Source organism: Amphiprion ocellaris, chromosome 11, assembly GCF_022539595.1.
Source record: "Amphiprion ocellaris isolate individual 3 ecotype Okinawa chromosome 11, ASM2253959v1, whole genome shotgun sequence".
Classification (NCBI taxonomy): domain Eukaryota; kingdom Metazoa; phylum Chordata; class Actinopteri; family Pomacentridae; genus Amphiprion; species Amphiprion ocellaris.
Window position 1 is genome coordinate 2303245 of NC_072776.1, and position 18917 is coordinate 2322161.

Genomic DNA, 18917 nt, shown 5'->3' on the forward strand with positions numbered 1-18917 from the left:
TCAAAGCTAAAAATAGGAAATATGTCTGATACAGCCTCATGCTAATGCCACACACAACCTATAATCACGCAGAAAGGTCATGAAGGAGCTGAAAGATGCACCAGGTCCTTCCTCATCCTCATCCTCCTGCTCTGACTCAGAGGGTGTTGAAGGCAACTCGGCTCCCTCCATCACTCACTGGAAAACCGGATTAGGATGAATATTGCTCCGAGGAACCGCGGGGCAAACCAAATTTCTGCCGCTCCGACACAAAAACACACAGTTGTAGCCTCAGAAAAAAAAAGAAAAAGAAAAAAGCACCTTCGCCGAGAGTCTGAGGGAGACACAAAAACAGGTCTGGAGAAACCAGCCCTTTTTATGGCTGCACTTTTATGGCCGTGTGTGAACTTTGCGGTTTGAAAAGCCAGCCTGAGAACAGCATGTGTCTTTGAAAGCACTCATGCCGGATAACGGTGAGGAAAAAATGCGCTTAAAACCCGGGATCCTCCCTTTAGGCGTCACTTTAGCTGTCACACATACATATATAATGGTGTTGTTTTTGTCTTTTTTCCCCTGATTTTAGTCATTTGTCTCATGTTTTTGTAGTTTAGTGTTTCTTTTTTGTCTTATTTGTGTTTGTTGTCTGATTTTTGTCATTTTGTGTTTGCTTTATTTGTTGTTTTGAGCATTGTTTTTGTTTGTTTTGCGGGCTTTTTTGTCTTGCTTGTGTTGTTAGTCTATTTTTTTGCCATTTTGTTTCTCACTCTTGTAATTTTTTGTCTCGTTTGTGTCATTTGTCCATTTTTTTGTCGATTTGTAACTTTTTGGTCTAATTTTTTGTCTCTGTTTTGTTTCGTGTCATTTGTCTCATTTTTTTGTCATTTTGTTTCTCGTTTTTGTCGTTTTGTGTTTCTGTTCTGTCTTGCTTGTGGGTTTTTTCTCATTTTTGTCATGCTGTGTTTTGCTTTATTTGTTGTTTTGTGTTTTTTTTGTCTTGCTTTTGTTGTTTGTCCACTTTTTTGTTGCTTTGTAACTTTTGTCAAATTTTTTGTCTCTTTTTTGTTTTGTTTCATGTCATTTGTCAAATTTTTTGTCATTTTGTGTCTCATTTTTGTAATATTTTGTCTTGTTTTTGTTTTTTGTCTTACTTTTGTCCTTCATCTCATGTTTTTATCGTTTTGTCTTGTTTTGTGTTTCCTTCTTGTCTCGCTTGTGTTTTTTGTCTTATTTTTGTCATATTGTGTTTTTCTTTATTTGTTGTTTTGCATGCCGTTTTGTGTTTTTTTGTCTCGTTTTTGTCGTTTATCCATTTTCTTATCACTTTGTAACTTGTTTGTCTCTCTTTTGTTTTCTTTTTTTGATGTTTTGTGTCTCATTTTCACAATATTTTGTCTTTTGGGGTGTTTTTGAGGAAAAAATGCGCTTAAAACCCGGGATCCCCCCCTTTAGCCGTCACTTTATGTCTTGTCGGGGATTCATGCAGAGGTGTATGTCTTGTAAAAGCCAAAACAGCATGAACACACACACACATAGATATATAATGGTGTAGAAAGCAGAGCTCTCTGGGAGGTCACAGTGATCCAGCCATCTGCTGCTGCAATCAGACGCTGAACTGGCAAACGCACGTTTGCATGGTAACTTGACGTGTAATGCGCACATACAAACATACACGCCTTCAACACACGTCCTGTCAGATGTGCACATGCCTAAAAAACAGAGACACGCATATACAAAACCACACAGCCCTGACACACATTTTGAAAGGGCCGACTGCCAACACACACACACACACACACACACACACACACACGCTCTCAGTCGGCAGGCTCAGATTGCAGGAAGCTCTTTGCACGCAGCTCAGTCCACAGCAGCCGGTACTAATCAGCACAATCCACCTGCAGATCGTTATGGATCGCTTACTGCAACTCACACACACAAACTTGCCTGAACACTGACTAGCACGCACAAGCTCGGGCATGTGCACGTGTGCAATCAATAGGGCCATGCTTGCAAACCACGCTGCTATCAAAAACATAAAATACAAAAATTAACAGTCCATAATTCTGCTTTGTTCAGGTTAAAACCAATCCAGACACTCTGGTGCAGAAGTCCTGCTCAGCCCTCACATTAAAGAGGAAAGATTAGGCCGCCTGAACTCACCTCAGAACAAGATTCTAATTATGGAATAAAGGCTGAAGTGAAGGAGATTCGTTCAGCCGCTAACTGTCTCCTTCCAAAAGCTTCCCCCACTTCTTCTCCACTAGCACCCTTACTGGCCGAGGACACTCCATGAAAACACTTTGGTTTACAGCAGCTCACTTATACACTCTAAAAACTAATTCAAGGCACCTATTCCAACCTCCTAATGGTTGCAAGATTAAAAAACATGTACAACTTGGTGATTTAGATAAACATTTTAAGCTGTAAGAATTACTTTGATGGTGTTGCGTTGACACAATTATGTTGGTAATTGCACCAACTTAATATTTTTTGCAATTTAAACTCAAATTTCTGCTTTACTTTATTAAAAACTAAATTCAAGTAGAGATAACTCATTAAAATTAGCTTCTTAACTTATTGTTCTTCACTTTGAGTGTAGAATTTCCCATCCTGTCCCCTATAATATTACAGCAACTTAAGTTTTTTTAAATTTGACAACTTATGAACTTTCAAATTACTTAATTTTCATAAGGGATCAACTACAAAATTTGTGTTTATGCTAGCAGTTGTTAAGAAAGTTGATTAAAAAATACATTTGATTGTGAAGGTAAAGCTAATTCCCTCAACTCAACATAGCTTGTTGGTTGAACACAATTTAATTAGCTGTCGTAACTCAAAAAGATGGATGTGAGAAATTGTTCTGTTGAGGCCAAACATTAGTTTTTAGAGCGTTTTCATAACTGTTGCTATGGATGCAGGATATTATTAAAGTTTTTTTGCAAGGGAAATGTTGTTTTAGGAGTCCAGAAAAAACAAAAATGGATCTGATGGAGACACTCATCCGTTATGTAGAGGCTACTAACACTTTAAGACTCAGATGAGGCTGGAAAATCTTTGCTTTAAATGTAGATAATGTGCTTTATTTAAAACTTGCAGAAGTGAATAGCAATAAACTAGATTTAGAGATTGTCTGGGTAGATTCTTTGAGGTCATAAGAGCTTCTTTGGTTCCTTCAAGACCAAAAACAAGTCGCAAAGAAGCATTTAGGGTGATTTAGAGGCAATAAATGTCAGAATTTAACAATCAAACAGTAAGACTCCTCTTTGTCTCCTTTTTATCTGCTCTGATAATCCCACTCATGACCTTTTTGGATTGGATCTGGTGAGACTGAATACAGAATCGGTTAAAAAAAATGTGTGGACTCATGACAGCCAGGTGACTTTTTGCTCTAAATCAATTGTCTAATCTATAATCCAGGCTCCACGGTTCATGTGAGGACCTGGAATTGCTTCTGATGCAGGCTACTGAAATATCAACACGGCAACAGCTCCCTCTCTCTCTATGTGTCACACAAAATCACGCACGTAAACACACACACAGACACGCTGGCACGCACATCCATGCGCCCCCACCAGTGTTGTAGGGCTAACCGGTTCCCCACAGGCGCGCCACGCTGTGTTAGCGCGGCCTCACCGGGGATAATTACAGCCTGGCGCGGCAGGGCGAGCGTGGCTCCGAGCCAAACACTGCTGCTCGCAAGAGAGAGATGGAGGGAGAGAGAAAGAAAGAGGAAGGGAGGGAGAGAGAGACTCCAATAATTGGAGCGCTGAGAGACGTGAACCTATAGATTAAACCCTAATCGATAGGCTGCTAAATTCATCGATGCAATCAATCAGTGGGACTCGTGGCGATCAGTCACACTAGTCTTATTCCGACCTTCATAAATCGGCAATCCCCTTCTCCAAAACAACAAAAAAAAAACGCGCGGGCAGACAGAAACACACGCGTCATTTTTTTTCTTTTTTACTTTGGCGAGAATAAAGATGAAAACCTTCAAACGAACCTTATCTGAGGGGAAGGAGAAGCGGTGGCGGCTCTCAGCGCAGCACAAGAAAGATTTCCCCTCCCCTCCCTTCGCTTCCCCTCGTCCTCCCCTCCTTCTTCTCTCGTCTGTCGGCCTCTGTCGAGTTCCGCTCATAACCTCGCCACCCACCCTCCCGGTTCCCCGCCTCTCCCTGCTTTCCGCTGCTGGCGGGGAGCGCACACACACACACACACACACGCACACGCACGCACGCACACACACACAGCGAGACACACACACACCGAGGCGGACGCACACACGCCTCTTTATAGCTCTGACACGCACCCACAGGCGCGCACGGCCTTTACGCACACGGACGCACACACACACAGATGACACACAGGCAGGCAGGCAGGCAGGCAGCGTCAATAAAAAGCCCAGCGCTGTGAGAGGCCGCCGGCACTCCACTCCCCCCTCCTGCCACTGCGATTAGCGGAGGCTGGCTGGCTGGGGAGAGGCGCCCCTCTGTTATCTGGGGCGGTGGCAGCCTGTGTGTGTGTGGAGAGAGAGAAAGAGAGAGAGAGGGTAGAGAAAGAGATTAGTTTAACTCTTTCGGGGCCGGAGCGCAGCGCACGGAGCTCCGCTCTGCTCGGGCAGCAACAGCAGCAGCAGCGGAGCGGAGAGCAGCCGGGAAACGGGCCCGTTTAACGCACGATTCTCAAGTAACGGCTGTAAATGCAGGCGGGATCAGACGGCCACATCCACCGCCATGGTTCTCCAAATGTGGGATATCAGTCCACAGTTGTAGACGTCTGTTTTTGTTTTTAAAACCTGATACTGTTTTTGGGAGCATATTATAGGCTAAAAGGAGGAAATTAATGGGATCTCGCAGCCGATCCATCAGGCAATATTTGCACTGGGGCTGGAACAATTAAGCCTAATCGATTAATCCATTGGCAGCAAATGATTTGCTGGTTCCAGCTCCTCCAATGTGGTAGTAAAATAAATGTTTATGGGGGGGAGGGGATGGATTTATAGTGGAATATGTTGTGTTGGGTAAATGTGACTCACCTTTTTGAGTATTTTCTGGCATTTTGCATAGAAAGTATTCATGAGATTTCAAAATAAATGGAAAAAGCTGCTAATGTGAACCCTGAGATGTTTTTTTGTGTTAAAAAATGCACCAAAATCTGCACTGAGTTTGGTTGGTGGCTGCTCAGGCAATCTGTTTGGGGAATTGATTATTTCAAAGTTTATAAATTCCCAGCTACCACCCTGAATGGAGAGTACATTATCAAATAAAAGAATTAACGTTTCTTTACAATATTTAGCCTGAGAGTCAAACGTGTTTGCGCTGCTAATGGTCAAAGTGGTGTTATTTTGGATTTCTGTTGGTGAATATTTAAACAGTCATCCATTTTTTTTCTCCAAAAAGCACTAAAAGCTTGGAAGCATTTTGTTTGTTGGACTGAAAATACTGCAGCATATTCAATAAGTACATGCTCCTATGGGTGACAGAAAGAGCTCTGCATTCTCTTATTACAGATTAAGGAACTATTGCTGCTGCTGCATTTGTTGGTGTGCACCGTTTCAATGTAAAGTTCTCAAATTATCTGTAATCAGCACTTCAAAATGCAGAATTTTTACTCAAACTGTATTCAGGATGGTGAGCTTTAAGGGTTTGAGGTCATTGTGCATGGGAAAAAAATCATTATTTATCAAAAAAATTATATAAAAATAGAGGGAAAAAAGGAAAAACAGTCAGTGGGATATTGTAATGTTCAAAAACTGTTTAAAAAAGTAAAAGTAATGTGAAAGATCTGTAAAATAATGATATTTTAGCAAAACAGTGTACTTTCATGATCTAACATTGTAAAAGAACAGAGGTTTTTGATTAATCTTACAGTTTTGGTCTGGGGTTTTTTTGGGTTAAAGAGTAAATTAATACTTTTTTCTTTGCCTTTACTATGTCTGTAGTTTAAGAAAACTGGCAAAATTTGTAAAAAAAAAATTGTAAAAAATCAGTTTTATCAACATGTAAATGAATACTTTTTTCCTGTGCTTTTACTAAAATAACATGTTAAAAATGATTTACCTTTTTTTAATCCTTAATATGCAGATTTTTTCTTTCAAATAATGCCAAAATTTTTTGAAAATTATATTTGTGATGATGGAATTACAGTGTAAATAGTGTAATTTTATAATCTAACATTGTAAAAGACCAAATTACCATTTGAAAAAACACTGATTTTTGTGATGAATCTTAAATTTACAGTTTTGGCCTGTTTTTTTGTTTTTTGTTTTTTTTTAGGATTAACGTGCAAATTAATACCTTTTTCTTTGCCTTTACTATATCTGTAGTTTAACAAAACAGGCAAAATGTGTAAAAAAAGAAAAAAAGAAAAAGAAAATCCGAGTTTTATGGTTAATATGTAAAGTTCCTATGATTTCACTCGTTATGGTACAAAACAGGGAAAATCTGCAAACGTAAAAAATTATTGACCATTTTAAAATCCTTAATATGCAGAATTTTGCTTTTAAATAATGGCAAGTATTTTTGAAATTAATGATATTTCTGACGTTATTACAGTGCAAATCGTGTAATTTTACTGTAAAAACATTGCAAAAAAAATTTACCATTTGTAAAAATAAAGATTTTTAAAATGCAGAATTTTCTTTCATGTATCCTTAAATGTCTTTAAATGTAATGTTATTTTTGCACATTTGAATAAAGCTTAAAAATGGCTAAATGTTAAACTGGAACACTGTAATTAGTTATCTGTAATTGAGCAAAACAGGGGAAATCTGTAAAATAACCCCATTTTTCAGTTCCTAACATACCTATTTTTCTTTTACATAACAGCAAATATCTCTCATGTTATTTATTTGCTGATTTAACTAAAAAAAATGTAATTTTATGGTTAAACTTTGAAACTGCAACCCTATAAACAGCTATCTGTAATTTAGCAAAACAGGGACATTTTGTAAAATAGCAGGAAAATACTCAAAAAAGTACATTTTTTACAGTGTAGTGTTGCCTGAGAAGCCACAGATACTGAACTCCACTGTTCTCCAAAGACTGCTAAGACCCCATCAGTGTCTCACTGACATTTTTCTTGGTGGTGAACAAGGGCTTTATTTTGACTTAATCCCACATACATTATCCTGCTTAGTTGGGCACAAAACCAATACTAATCCCCCCCACCCACTAAAAAAAACACTGATTACTCCCATTTGGTTAAACTAAAATTGCAGTGGCTGGCTTTTATATTAAGAAAATTGCTATTTTTTAAAAACTTATAGTCAGATTATGTTCAATACCGGCAGCCTTGGGCAAAACTAGTTAATTAAAACGTCGGATGTAAAGGGCGACGCGGCAACCTCGGCTCAATTATTTAGACTTTTAAGACATCAGTAATCTCCCCATTAACCTTCTCCAGCCTTCTTTTTACTGTAAGCAGCGGGTGAGCTGGGTTTAGGAGGGCTTGGACCCCCCTCACTCCGACGTCCCAGGCTGTAAATAAGGCCAGGGCTCTAATAAACAGCAGAGGAAGCACCAGAAACAGCCACCAGGCCTCCCTCTCCTCTCCTCACCTCTCCGGCTTGTTTTTCTGCGTCTGGAGCTGCCACTGCGCTGTCGCCTCTTTTCCTTTCCTCTCCTCTTTCGGTGTTTCTGTGCGTCACAGCTAGGTCATGGCCGGACTCCAACAATGGCTCCGGTTTCTCGAGCCACATGCACACGTACACACACAGGCATCAGGAGCGCACAAACACACACACACGCGCACACACACACACACACACACACACACACACACACACACACACACACACACACACACGCGCACACACACACACACACACACACACACAGGCATCAGGGGTGCACAAACACACACACACACACACAGGCACCAGGAGCGCACAAACACAGATCTGACAAATGATAGGGTGGCGAGGCGAGGCGAGCTAATAGTAGGCAGTGCGCCTGCCGACATGCCCGTGGGCCGCGGGTGTTAAATTGTATCCAATTACGGCGCATGCGACGATATGAGGGGGGGATAATAATTCTTCTTGCGTGACAGGGAGATTCGCTTATTTCACGGGATCTGTATATGAAGGAGGGGGCTGTGTATGTATGAGAGGAAGAGGAAGGGGGAAGAAGTCTGGATTTTCTGGAGGACATGGCGCGCATATTCCATTAATCAAAATCCAGTTAACCATATTTGGAGACACACAGTGGCCAGCAGGGTCCAAACAATAATTAATATCCATTATTTAAGCCAGCCGGGGTCTAAAAGATGCCGCGCTTCACACACGCACACATTCAAACACTTCACAGGAGAGCCAGCAAGAGGGAATGAAGGATGGCATCAATGTGAAAATGAAATAAACAGGCCCAACCCCAGCTTTGTTATGAAATGTCTCTTCTGCTCATTTATTTGATGGAGTGCACAGTCAAGTAAAACCAGCAACAGTGCCAAAAGAGGGGCACCGTGCACTTCCCTGTGTGTGTGTGTGAGAGATAAAGTGCTGGTTGGTGGGACTGCAAAAACCAAATGTTGCACTCTGGTGTCGCTGAAAAGTTCAAACCCCCCCCAAGGGTAAGAAGGGTCAAGTGTTGGTTCATCAGTTGGTTCTCAGCTGACAGTCGGCGGAGCGCACCGACGCGATGATGAAGCCGCCGCGATACTGGAAACACCAAATGGGCTGTGGTTGAATATAAAGCGACTCCATTATCCTGCCAATCAGCCACGTCTCGTCTCCACTGACAAAGGCCGTGAGATGATGAGCCATCAAAGGCGAAGGCTCCTACGCTGTGGGTGCCTGCTGTGTGTCATCGTTTCCAACCTGTTTTAACAAGCACCTCACAAATATGCACGTGTGTGTGTGTGTGTGTGTGTGTGTGTGTGTGGGTTTGTTTCTGAATTTAAGTTGTTCATAAGGCTCTGAATCAGGCCAAGAGCAGCAGGTTCGGACTAATTTTCTTCATGTTCCCGCCCCAAGGCACGTACAAAAATAGAGTGTGCACTTAAATATATACAGTACATCGATCTGTTATAAATACAGTATAACAAACAGGTGAGTGTTTCAGTAAAAAATACACCTTTCAAAGTAATACTTGTGCGTAATGTGATGTAAAGAGACGGAAGGGAAAACAAATACTGTCTGAGGAAGGAGACACCGGTGGGTTGGGACTAAAGGCGTTTTTCCACTCGCACCTACTCGACTCGGTTTAGGTCGGTTTCCGTTACAGTTGAGTACCACCTCATCATGGGTGGAGTTGTCGTAGCACGGCGGCCCAGAAGTCCCTTAACGTCATTTGTGTGCGACACAACGCAACACAACAATGGAGGACATCGACGCGATGGTAAACCTGCTGCTCGGTCTATGGCTTTCTGTCAGATTCAAAGTAAGAGTTCCATGAAGAGAAATGCGAACTGTTGCTGTTGCCAGTTTTTTTTTAATGCCGGGTTTGGTTTTCGTGATGGAGTCGCTCTCGTGTTTCGTCACTCCCTGTCCAATCAGTGGCCTGCACTCTGTAGACGTCACATTATCGGCTCGACTCAGCTCGGTTGGAACCAAGTCCCAGTAGGTACTAAAATAGTACCTGGCACCAGGTATTATGTCCTAATGGAAAACCTCAGAAACCTCAAATAGTAGGTGCACCTACTCGACTCGACTCGGTTTGGGAGGTTTTCCATTACAGTTGAGCACCATCTCATCGTGGGTGGAGTTGTCATAGCACGGCGGCCCGGAAGTCCCTTAACGTCATTTGCAACACAAACGCAACACAACAATGGAGGCGATGGTTTACCTGCTGCTCGGACTGTAGCTTTTTGTCAGATTCAAAGTAATAGAAGAGTCAGAGAAAGCTGAGGGTGGCGAGTCGAAACACACAGGAGAACAGGAGAGTTTGGGAGGCAATACAGCAGTATCAAGCCAAAGACAGGAGGATACGAACTAGACGACGTATGACGGTAAGCTAACGCTAGTTTGCTACAGTTATCGTATATCAGTCCCGTTTGCAACCCTGTAATAGCTACAATTTATCGCTATTAGGTATTAAAATATGTATGCTGTGCAGTGTCGTCACTCCCTGTCCAATCAGTGGCCAGCACTCTGTAGACGTCCCATTATCGGCTCAACTCGCTTGGAACCCCGGCTGAGTAGGTACTAAAATGGTACCTGTTACCAGGTACTATGTCCTAATGGAAAACCTCACAAACCGAGTCGAGTCGAGCCGAGTAGGTGCTGGTGGAAAAGTGCCATTATTTGCCCCCACTGACTGTTATCCAAGCCCCCTTTCCTGTATTTCTACTGTTGCCCCTGCTGGCAAGAAAACAGTTCAGTCACAGGATCAATCTCGGGGTACAGCTAGATGGTTTCACATCTGACACACAAGGTGCTTTTAAAAAGGCCTGCTTTTCAACTCATCTCCCACAGAGATGTGAAAAGGTAATTGCTGCAAATGCTAAAGGAACACCTTGTTATGACTGCCTTTCAGCGGTCCTTTATGTGTGTTTTTTAATTCATATTCTTTATTTTTCTGGCATGCCAAAACGCCGCAGAACGCAGGAGGAGTCAAGAAGATGGCGCAGAGCTCGAAATCATTTCAAGACCTTTGGGATGCAGCAGATGCCTTTAACATTAGGAGGATCTTCAGAGTGCTCCATGCCTGCTTCTCTCTCACGGCAGTATTGCAGGGGAGCTCTGCTCAGTATGTGTGGTGTGTGTGTCTTTAGGATATTAAATAGTAAAGGATGGGGATTAATAATGGAACCTGACAGCTCATCTCCGGCTTCTATCTGCCTGACTGTCCCCCCAATCTTCCTTTCCATTCCCTCCCTACCTCTTTTTTCCTACCTCTCACTTTCTAATCCGCTGCGTTTCTCTCTGGCTCTGACCCTCCTCTCCTCCATCTCTTTTGTCTCCCTCTTCCTTTTTCCTCTCTGTCTCCTGCTCTCTCTCTCAGGGCCCTCGGTCTTTCAGGGTCATGTCGGGGGAGTAGAAGAGCACGTTGGTGTCATCGTCGTCGTCATCGCTGAGGTCGACCAGGTCAGCCTGTGTGTAGCGCACCGCCCCGGGGTAGTACTCTCCGATCCGAGTCCTGTCACAGAGCCGCGACTGCAGAGCCAGCTAGAAAGCAGGCAGAGTTTGCAATCAGTACACAGCATTTGTATAGGTGTAGAGACTGTGTTCACGCTAATCCTGTCAACCTTGAAATGCAGTTTTTTTCCCTATCCATTCTGGCTATCCGTCTATATACTAAACTGGTATTTTACACGCTGAAAAAACAGCTCCGGGTTGTTAATACTGAAAATGCTGGCTGCGTGTTTAACCCCACATTCACACATAAAAACAGAAACTGAACCTCAAAACAACTTCCTTATGACACAGAGAATTTGAGAAATGCTCAACTGCATGCAAACCCGGATGCAACCAATCACTGACGCTTGTTTTGACTCCCTCTGGAAACTGGAAACAGTTGTTTTCATTTTCCACTTAAGCTAGTTATGCAAAACTCCTGCACTTCAAACAATATGGGGGGAAAGCCAATCATCCCGGCCAGTGGAAAAACGATACGAGTTTAATGATCACCTGGGACTCGAAAAAGAACAACTACTTTGTCGTGTGTGTATATATTGGAAACAAGATAAAATAACCGTGGAGACAAAGCTGAGTATGTAAATTAGTGCTAAATCTGCTCACAAGCTTCAGGCGCATCAAAAAAAAAAAAAAAAGAATTCTGGCAAAAACTTGAAAGTGGCACAACATTTGGTAGATTACTCTGGAATATTAAAGCTGTAATTCCACTGTTTACCTCATGATCACTGCAATGAAAGCCGAACTAACTACCCTCATGATAACTGCCTACAGTATTAGAAATAACTCTGCAGTGTTTTGGCATCTAGCACACCCTCACACGATGGATCTGAAAATCTGTCCTTCCTTGATTGCGTTTTGCTGCTCTGAAGGTGCTTGAAAATCCACTCTTGGCTTAACGTAGGACTGTTTTCAATCAAACAAGGAAAAATGTACGAGGCCGATTTGTGTTTTTCATGCCTAGATGTCTGCGAGGGTCAGCTTGATGTGAATTTCATCATCTTCACAAGTCAAGTTAACGCTCTGTGGATGTTGGCACACAGTTGTTCGTTTGCGAATTTCCATTTGTGTACATTTGCGACTGCGCTGACTGTACTTCTGCAAGTGTGCTCACTGTGTATGCGCTTGGTTTAAGAGGAGATTCGCCACTATCCACACATGTATAATTCATAATTAAAAGATTTGGAAGTGAAGTGAATTGTAAAAATTAAGGTTTTTAACTAGGGATGTCCGACATTGGCTTTTTTGCCAATAACCGATATGCTGATATTGTTAAACTCTCAATTTCTGATATCAACCGATACCGATATATGTGGGCTACTTAACAACTTTTAAGTAACATCACAAATCTCCTGCCATATTTATGCCATAGTCTGGTAAATGCAGGCGAAATCCAGGCATTATTTTATCGGTTTTGACGATAGGCAAAAAAATCGATAATGATATTGACCAATAGTATATTTTTATGCCAATATCGGGCCGATTAATATCGAACATCCCTATTTTAACAATTTTTAACAGTACTTTTAAAAACAATTTACTAGTATTTCACAGATTTTGCTACCTCTTGTTAAATTACAGTTTTTACGTGAGGCAGGTGCGTAGGTGAAGGACGAGCGTTTCCAAAACATTCAGACTCCCACACACTACGAATCTTGCAAAGACACATTTATCAGCGCAACGTTTCAGAGCTAGACCTTTATGCAAATAGTGCTATTATTTGCCTGTGTCTATTTGCCTGATGGTCTAGCACTGAAACGTTGCATTAACAGATGTACCTTTGCAAGTTTGACAGTTTGCAGGAGTCTGGTTAAATCTTTTGAAATTACAGACAATAGCTACAGATAATCACATTAAAAGGCATTAATTTACAAGTAAACCTTAAAAAAGAGGCCAAACCTATAAATAATATCCACATTAACAATCTGTATTTCTAGAAATGATCATTTGTTCTTGGCAACATTTTTTTTTAACTGTATATAAATCCGCAAAAATGTCATTATTTTTGCATTGGCCACTATTTGAAAGAAAAGTCATATATTTTAAGGATTGAGAAATAGTAGCAGCCTAGTCTGTAATTGCTAAATTACAGATAATAGAGAGCTAAAATCTCAGAAAAAAAGTGTAAAGTTATATGTTCACTGGAGAAAAAAAGTTGTAAATAATGTAAACATCAAAAATGTGGATTTTAACAAAAATATATGTATTTTTCAACGTGTGATCGTAAAATTACACTGTTATACTGTATGTAAATCTGCAAAAAAAAAACTATCATTTTACAGATACTTGCCATTATTTTCAGTTTTTGAACATTACAGTATTTATTCACAGGCCTTTTTTTGCAATTTGGTTTACAGTGTAGTCACTGCAGAATTTTGGGGTGCTTTGATTTATACATGCTGGTGAGAAGTTCCAAATCCTTCACAAATAATGTGTTGTATCCCTGCACTGTGCTTTGGATAGGAAGGCTACTAAATGCAGCAGCAGCAGCCTATTCCTCAGTGCTCTGGACACCTCAGGAATAATCAGAAGCACGGTGCTGCAGCCCAGTCGGTAGGTAGCTGCTATACACTGTAAAAAGAACAAGGTCAGTCTTTCAGAAGCATCCACAGAGTCTCTGTGTTCAGTGTGACAGTCAAAGCTATGCATCTGCATGGCATACTAAGGCCCATTGTTGTACTTTCAGTACAACAATGGGCCTAAATGTGTCCACGTGACACATTTATCATCTTCCCCAGTCTGCGCTCCAAAATTCACGAGGAAAACTCGCTGCGAGAGCCATGGTGCACATGCTGTGCTGGATTCTGCAGGTAGGAAATACGCAGCAGATGCCAATCTACTGCACATTTGTGAAAATGGAGTTATTCCAACACACTAGACAGTAGTATAATAACAGTGTTCTGTGTTCACAGGTGCAATGGGATGGAATCAGGACTTAATGCATTTACAGTATGTACAGTGCACGTTAGTCAGCGCAATGGGGAGACTGAAACCATGAACTGGCCTTAACAGGGAACAAGACAGGAACTTTGACAACAGGACAACTTTTGGTTGTCTCTGAACCTCTCATAAATATCATAATAACCCATCAGACAACACAGATCTTGGCAAAAGGCTACGGTCCACTAGATCTGGCAATTCCCCTCATCCCATTCACTGTCTATGTGAAACACACTGCGTTGCATGCTGGTCCGATTGCGGTGCATTTCAAGCTGCAATCCGATGCATCTTCCTGGAGTGGGCCACAGCTCATTTGCATAAAGTAGACTCAACTTCTACTTGATGCAAATTCGATGCGGCGTAAGGAGGTCCGATGCATCACCAAACTTTCATCAAACATCTAAACTAGCCGTTGGTGAACTAAAACCAGGACAGATTCAGCTCCTGCACAGGTTATTTCTCACCTCAAATGCTTTCAGAAATACTTTTTGCTGAACTGTTTTCAGAATATAAGAGAAAATCCAGGAGCAGACAGCTTCTGAGTCGATGCGTTTGTCCAATCAGGGGCAGGATAGTTGGAGAAGAAGGAAGCAGGAGTTGAACACCAGCTACTCAGGTACACACCCACCAAGCAGGAGATTTTCAGGTGTGGCGCGTTTACATGCAGGAAAAGTACATCTAGTGGACACGTATTAGTCTGCGCTCCAAAATCCATGTTTTCGAGAAAAATTTAAGACGAGAGCCGTGGTGCGCATGCTGTGCTGGATTGCGCATGCAGGAAATACGCAACAGATGCCAATCTACTGTGCATTTGTGAAAATGGAGTTACCCCAGCAGATTAGAAAACAGTATAATACATCTACAAGTTAGTGTTCTGTGTTCGCAGGTGCAATTGGATGTAATGAGGACTTAATGCATTTACAAAATAAATGAAAGTGTTAGCACGTCCACTGTCCACATTTAAAATCCACATCAGTCAATGCATGGGGAGACCAAAACCAAAGAACCAAAACTGGCCCTTTGTGGGGCAAGTGATCATATTTGGTAACATCATACACATTAAATATCCATCTCTCAGTGAGGTGGAGAAGCATGTGGTTTCCACCCAGTCAATCTTCGAAGATCATTCTACATTAGAGAACACAACATCGTGGCATTTGACCAATCAGCAGAGGCCTGGAACGTATCAAACTTTCTCCTTTCTCCGGAGCTGGAAAAAGGCGGACTTGCTGCTCGGTCCTCTTCCGTATTTGCGGTCGAAACGTCAAAACTAACCGTGGTTAGTTGACCAAACTCACACAATTTATGGTTGAGTAGTTGTGCTAATTAATGATATATACATTTCTTGGAATTTTTTTTTTTTTTTAACCACTAACAGGCAATGAACCATATATGATAACTTTACTGACCTTGAATTTCAACATGAAAATAAAAAAATTTGAAAAATGTCTCAAAAGTAAAAAAGTCTTACGTCTTCCAATAACACTCTAGGGTTGAAATTTGAATGTCAAAGTATTTCAATAAGTGCTCTTTAAAGGGTTAACAGGGAACAAGACAAACTTTGACAACAACTTTTGGTTGTCTTTGAACCTTTCATATGTACTATTCCCACAGGGTTAGTACTACCTGGAGATCTCTGGTAGTTTGTAAATTACCCAAACGTCTGTGTTTCTTGCAGTGCATTCGCATGGGATAAGCAAAGTCTGTATTTTACTCGAATTTACTGATATTACAGCCTGGATATAATGTCAAATATGAGCACGTCACAACATCCGCTGTTGTCAAATGGTATGTAGTCGTCATGGCAACAGTAAATATGTCAAAGCAGCAGCGTGACTTGAGAACAGCGGGCAGCGTTGTCGGGGCTTTTGTATTCAGCCTGTTGAAAGATAGGCCTATAAAAATGTTTCATATCGCATGCTGCTATGCATGTCATCCATCTCTATGTCCTCCCAAATTTCCCTCTTCTTGTTGATCTGATTTTGCCGTTTCTGTGAATGGTCCATAGGCCTGTTGTGTATCGGCCTACTCCTGCATTTGCACCTAAAATGCTGTCAACAATTTCCACCGCAGTCTCCAGAATTCAACCAGGAAGGCACACAATAAAAAACAACAACAACTAAACTACCCCCCAATCACTGAGATGCAGATTCTCACGGGACTAGTATTATCACAGGACGTCGGTGTTTGGAAAAATATGGTATGGAATTTTCAGTGGAATTTTTACTTTACAAATGACAGACATGACGCATTCACACGGGATTAAGATCACAGACATCCTCCACAATTATTGCAGATCACCATTGGTCCAGAGGTAATACTAATCCTGTGCGAATAGGGCCTTAAATATCAAAATAACCAATCAGACAGTGCAGATCTTTGCATTAAGTTGTACTAAGGTTGGTTTTGTCAGATGTCCTTGTGATCATGCAACATCAATCTGGTCATTGCATGAGAACTTATTTTAAGTTGGTTCAAGAGTCCAAGAGCAATTTAGATGAACTGACTTGGCTTTTGTTAAATGGGACGCAGAAGTCAGGTACAATCCAAGCCACACGAGATCAAAGAGAAGTCTTCAAGAACTCAGTTTACTTCAAAAGGTGCATGAAGCAGCATATCAGTGCGCAGCTAATGAACTGTGCTTTCTTTCATTTTTAAATTTTTGAGAAGGACTTGAGTAGGTGGGCGAGATAAAGGATATCTTGAGAAAGGACTCTGAGAAGAGGTATGTCCTAAAGTGATTTCTGGAGACAAAAAGGGACTCTGTGTACCAAGTCAAGTTCGGTTACTCATTCCACCTCCAAGGGAAGAGTTTGGATTAAGATTTCAAGACTCTTGGTGATAACAGTAGTCATAATTCATTTGCAGATTGTGTGAAGAAGACTCATACACCTGAAAGGTGACGTTCAGGTGTGTGGGTGACGTGCTAGTGGCTATTCTGTAGGCGAACATCCGTGACTTGAACAGGAAGCCGGAGGAGAGCAATGAAAAGTAGAGTGTCAAGTCTTTGGCTGGTTGAACCACAGATGTGCAGCTGCATTTTGGACCATTCGCCAAGGTTTTATTGTGCGTGCTGCCAGAGGGGAATACATTACAAAACACAGTAGAAGAGATCGCAGAGAGCGGCGGCGGTGGTGGGTGTGAGGAGGGGGGAGTTTAAACAGCTGAGACTCAGCAGAGTAACAAGGCTTTGTCTGCCCCTCTCCTTAATACACGACAGCTGTGATGCACAGTTTCCATGTTCACTGGCCCAAATACAAAAATGACCTGAAAACGCTTGTGTGGGCACGCATCGTCACCACACATGAACGGCATTTTTATTTTTATTTCTTTAAATTAGCTGGCGTCGTGTTAAGATTGCAGCGATATGGAGACATACAGGGATTTGGAGCAGCTTTTCCCCTGCGTGCACACTCCTTGCATGCATACATACAGAAGAAGAAGAAGAAGAAGAAGCAGAAGTGAGATGTGAGCTCATTGCAGAGCCACAGGCGGTTCAGCTGTATGGCTAGAATGCAGATCAATATCAGGGATGGAGCGAGAGGAAGAGGGGGAGAGGGAACGAGACGGCGAGCACACAGGTGGGAGGGAGACGCTACACAAAGGAGAGCAGCAAAAATAATGTAACAGAGATAAATGCCAGAAATGCTGTAACAGGGTAGGAGATGGAGAAAAGAGACGTGAAGAACAGAGAGATTGAGATGGAGCTAGGCAGAGAGGGAGGAAGAGAAGAGTGCTGTGAAAGAGAGGAAACAAACAGACGACCAGAGAAATCAAAACATGTGAAGCAGAGACGCCGGAGAACGTTTACATGCAAGAAAAAAACAGGTTAACTGAAAAAAAATTGGAGGAAATCAAACAACGAGCTGATGTGGACTGTAATAACCTGATTATCTGAACACATGGAACCACAGGAGGCTGCTTAGTGTAAGTTTTAGTACAAGTTGGACTAAACCCGACTGCTGAAGCCTCGTTGAAGCAAAGCGGGATGGCAACCTCGGGGAATCTTTAACTCGGTTTGAGTTTTGGCCTCATGATTTAATTCCAGTTCAATCAACAGAAAAAGAGGCTCTATTTCCGCAGCCTCATTCCAGTGCACCGTTCGAGAAACCATTCAGTCATGTTTGCAGTCCACTGAGTTGTGGTATGAAGCAAAACTGGCAGTGAGGTCCTCTGGTCTTAAAGGTCACCATCTGACTGAACAAAAAATTGAGAGAAAAGAGCGTGGGAGTATGCAGCACTTTTTATTTGAAAAAGTTAACAGCTCCAATTTGGAAACACTGTCTAAAAATGAATTAAGAACCGGAGGTGATTTTACTGACCATATTCTAACTGAATGCCTGCGACAGTCTATCGAGTTATAAGAGATTTTCTTTTAAATAGTTGTTCAAATTGTTGGTAAACTGTTTTCTTTTTGAAAAATTTAATGCTACTTTGCAGATTTTAGCTGTTTAAGAACAGACAATATCTAGTAAAATCACAGAAAAACAACAGGTCAAGACTGTAAAACATTTTAACGTTAAAAATTTGTATTTAATAAGTATTAATTTGTATTAATTAAATGTGTATGTTAGGAATTCAAAAATAGCAAATCATTTTTTAAATTGTGGTTTTACAGATTTTTTCCATTTTGTTAAATTACATCCATTATCTGAAAAATCACAGAAAAAAAGTATGAATTTACATGTAAACTCTAAAGGAAGCAAGTCTGTAAATAATGTGGACATGAAAAATCGGTATTTTTACAAATATTAAAGTGTAACCGTAAAAATTTGACTTTTTAAAAACTGCTTTTATTCATCAAAAAATACGTAATTTTACCTGTTTTGCAAAATATCAGACAATATTGAGTAAAACCACAGAACAACAGGTTATCTTCTTCTTTTTTCTTTATTTAAATCAGCAGATTATTATTATTTTACAGATA

General features: G+C 41.3%; 2 protein-coding genes across 3 annotated transcripts in view; both read right to left on the minus strand.

Annotated features, from left to right (window-relative positions):
- The window catches only part of bcor (BCL6 corepressor), a 57101-nt gene extending 46097 nt beyond the window's left edge, over positions 1–11004 (minus strand). The window contains exon 1 of the mRNA XM_023294445.3: positions 10811–11004. Coding sequence (XP_023150213.1) covers positions 10811–10866 — 56 coding nt within the window. The 5' untranslated portion in view covers positions 10867–11004. The remainder of the gene's footprint in view (positions 1–10810) is intronic.
- Positions 8637–18917, minus strand: part of si:dkey-100n23.5 (cyclic AMP receptor 4) — a 66242-nt gene continuing 55961 nt past the window's right edge. For both annotated transcript variants that reach the window (XM_055014951.1, XM_055014952.1), the window contains one exon: positions 8637–11083. In XM_055014951.1, coding sequence (XP_054870926.1) covers positions 10916–11083 — 168 coding nt within the window. In that variant the 3' untranslated portion in view covers positions 8637–10915. The remainder of the gene's footprint in view (positions 11084–18917) is intronic.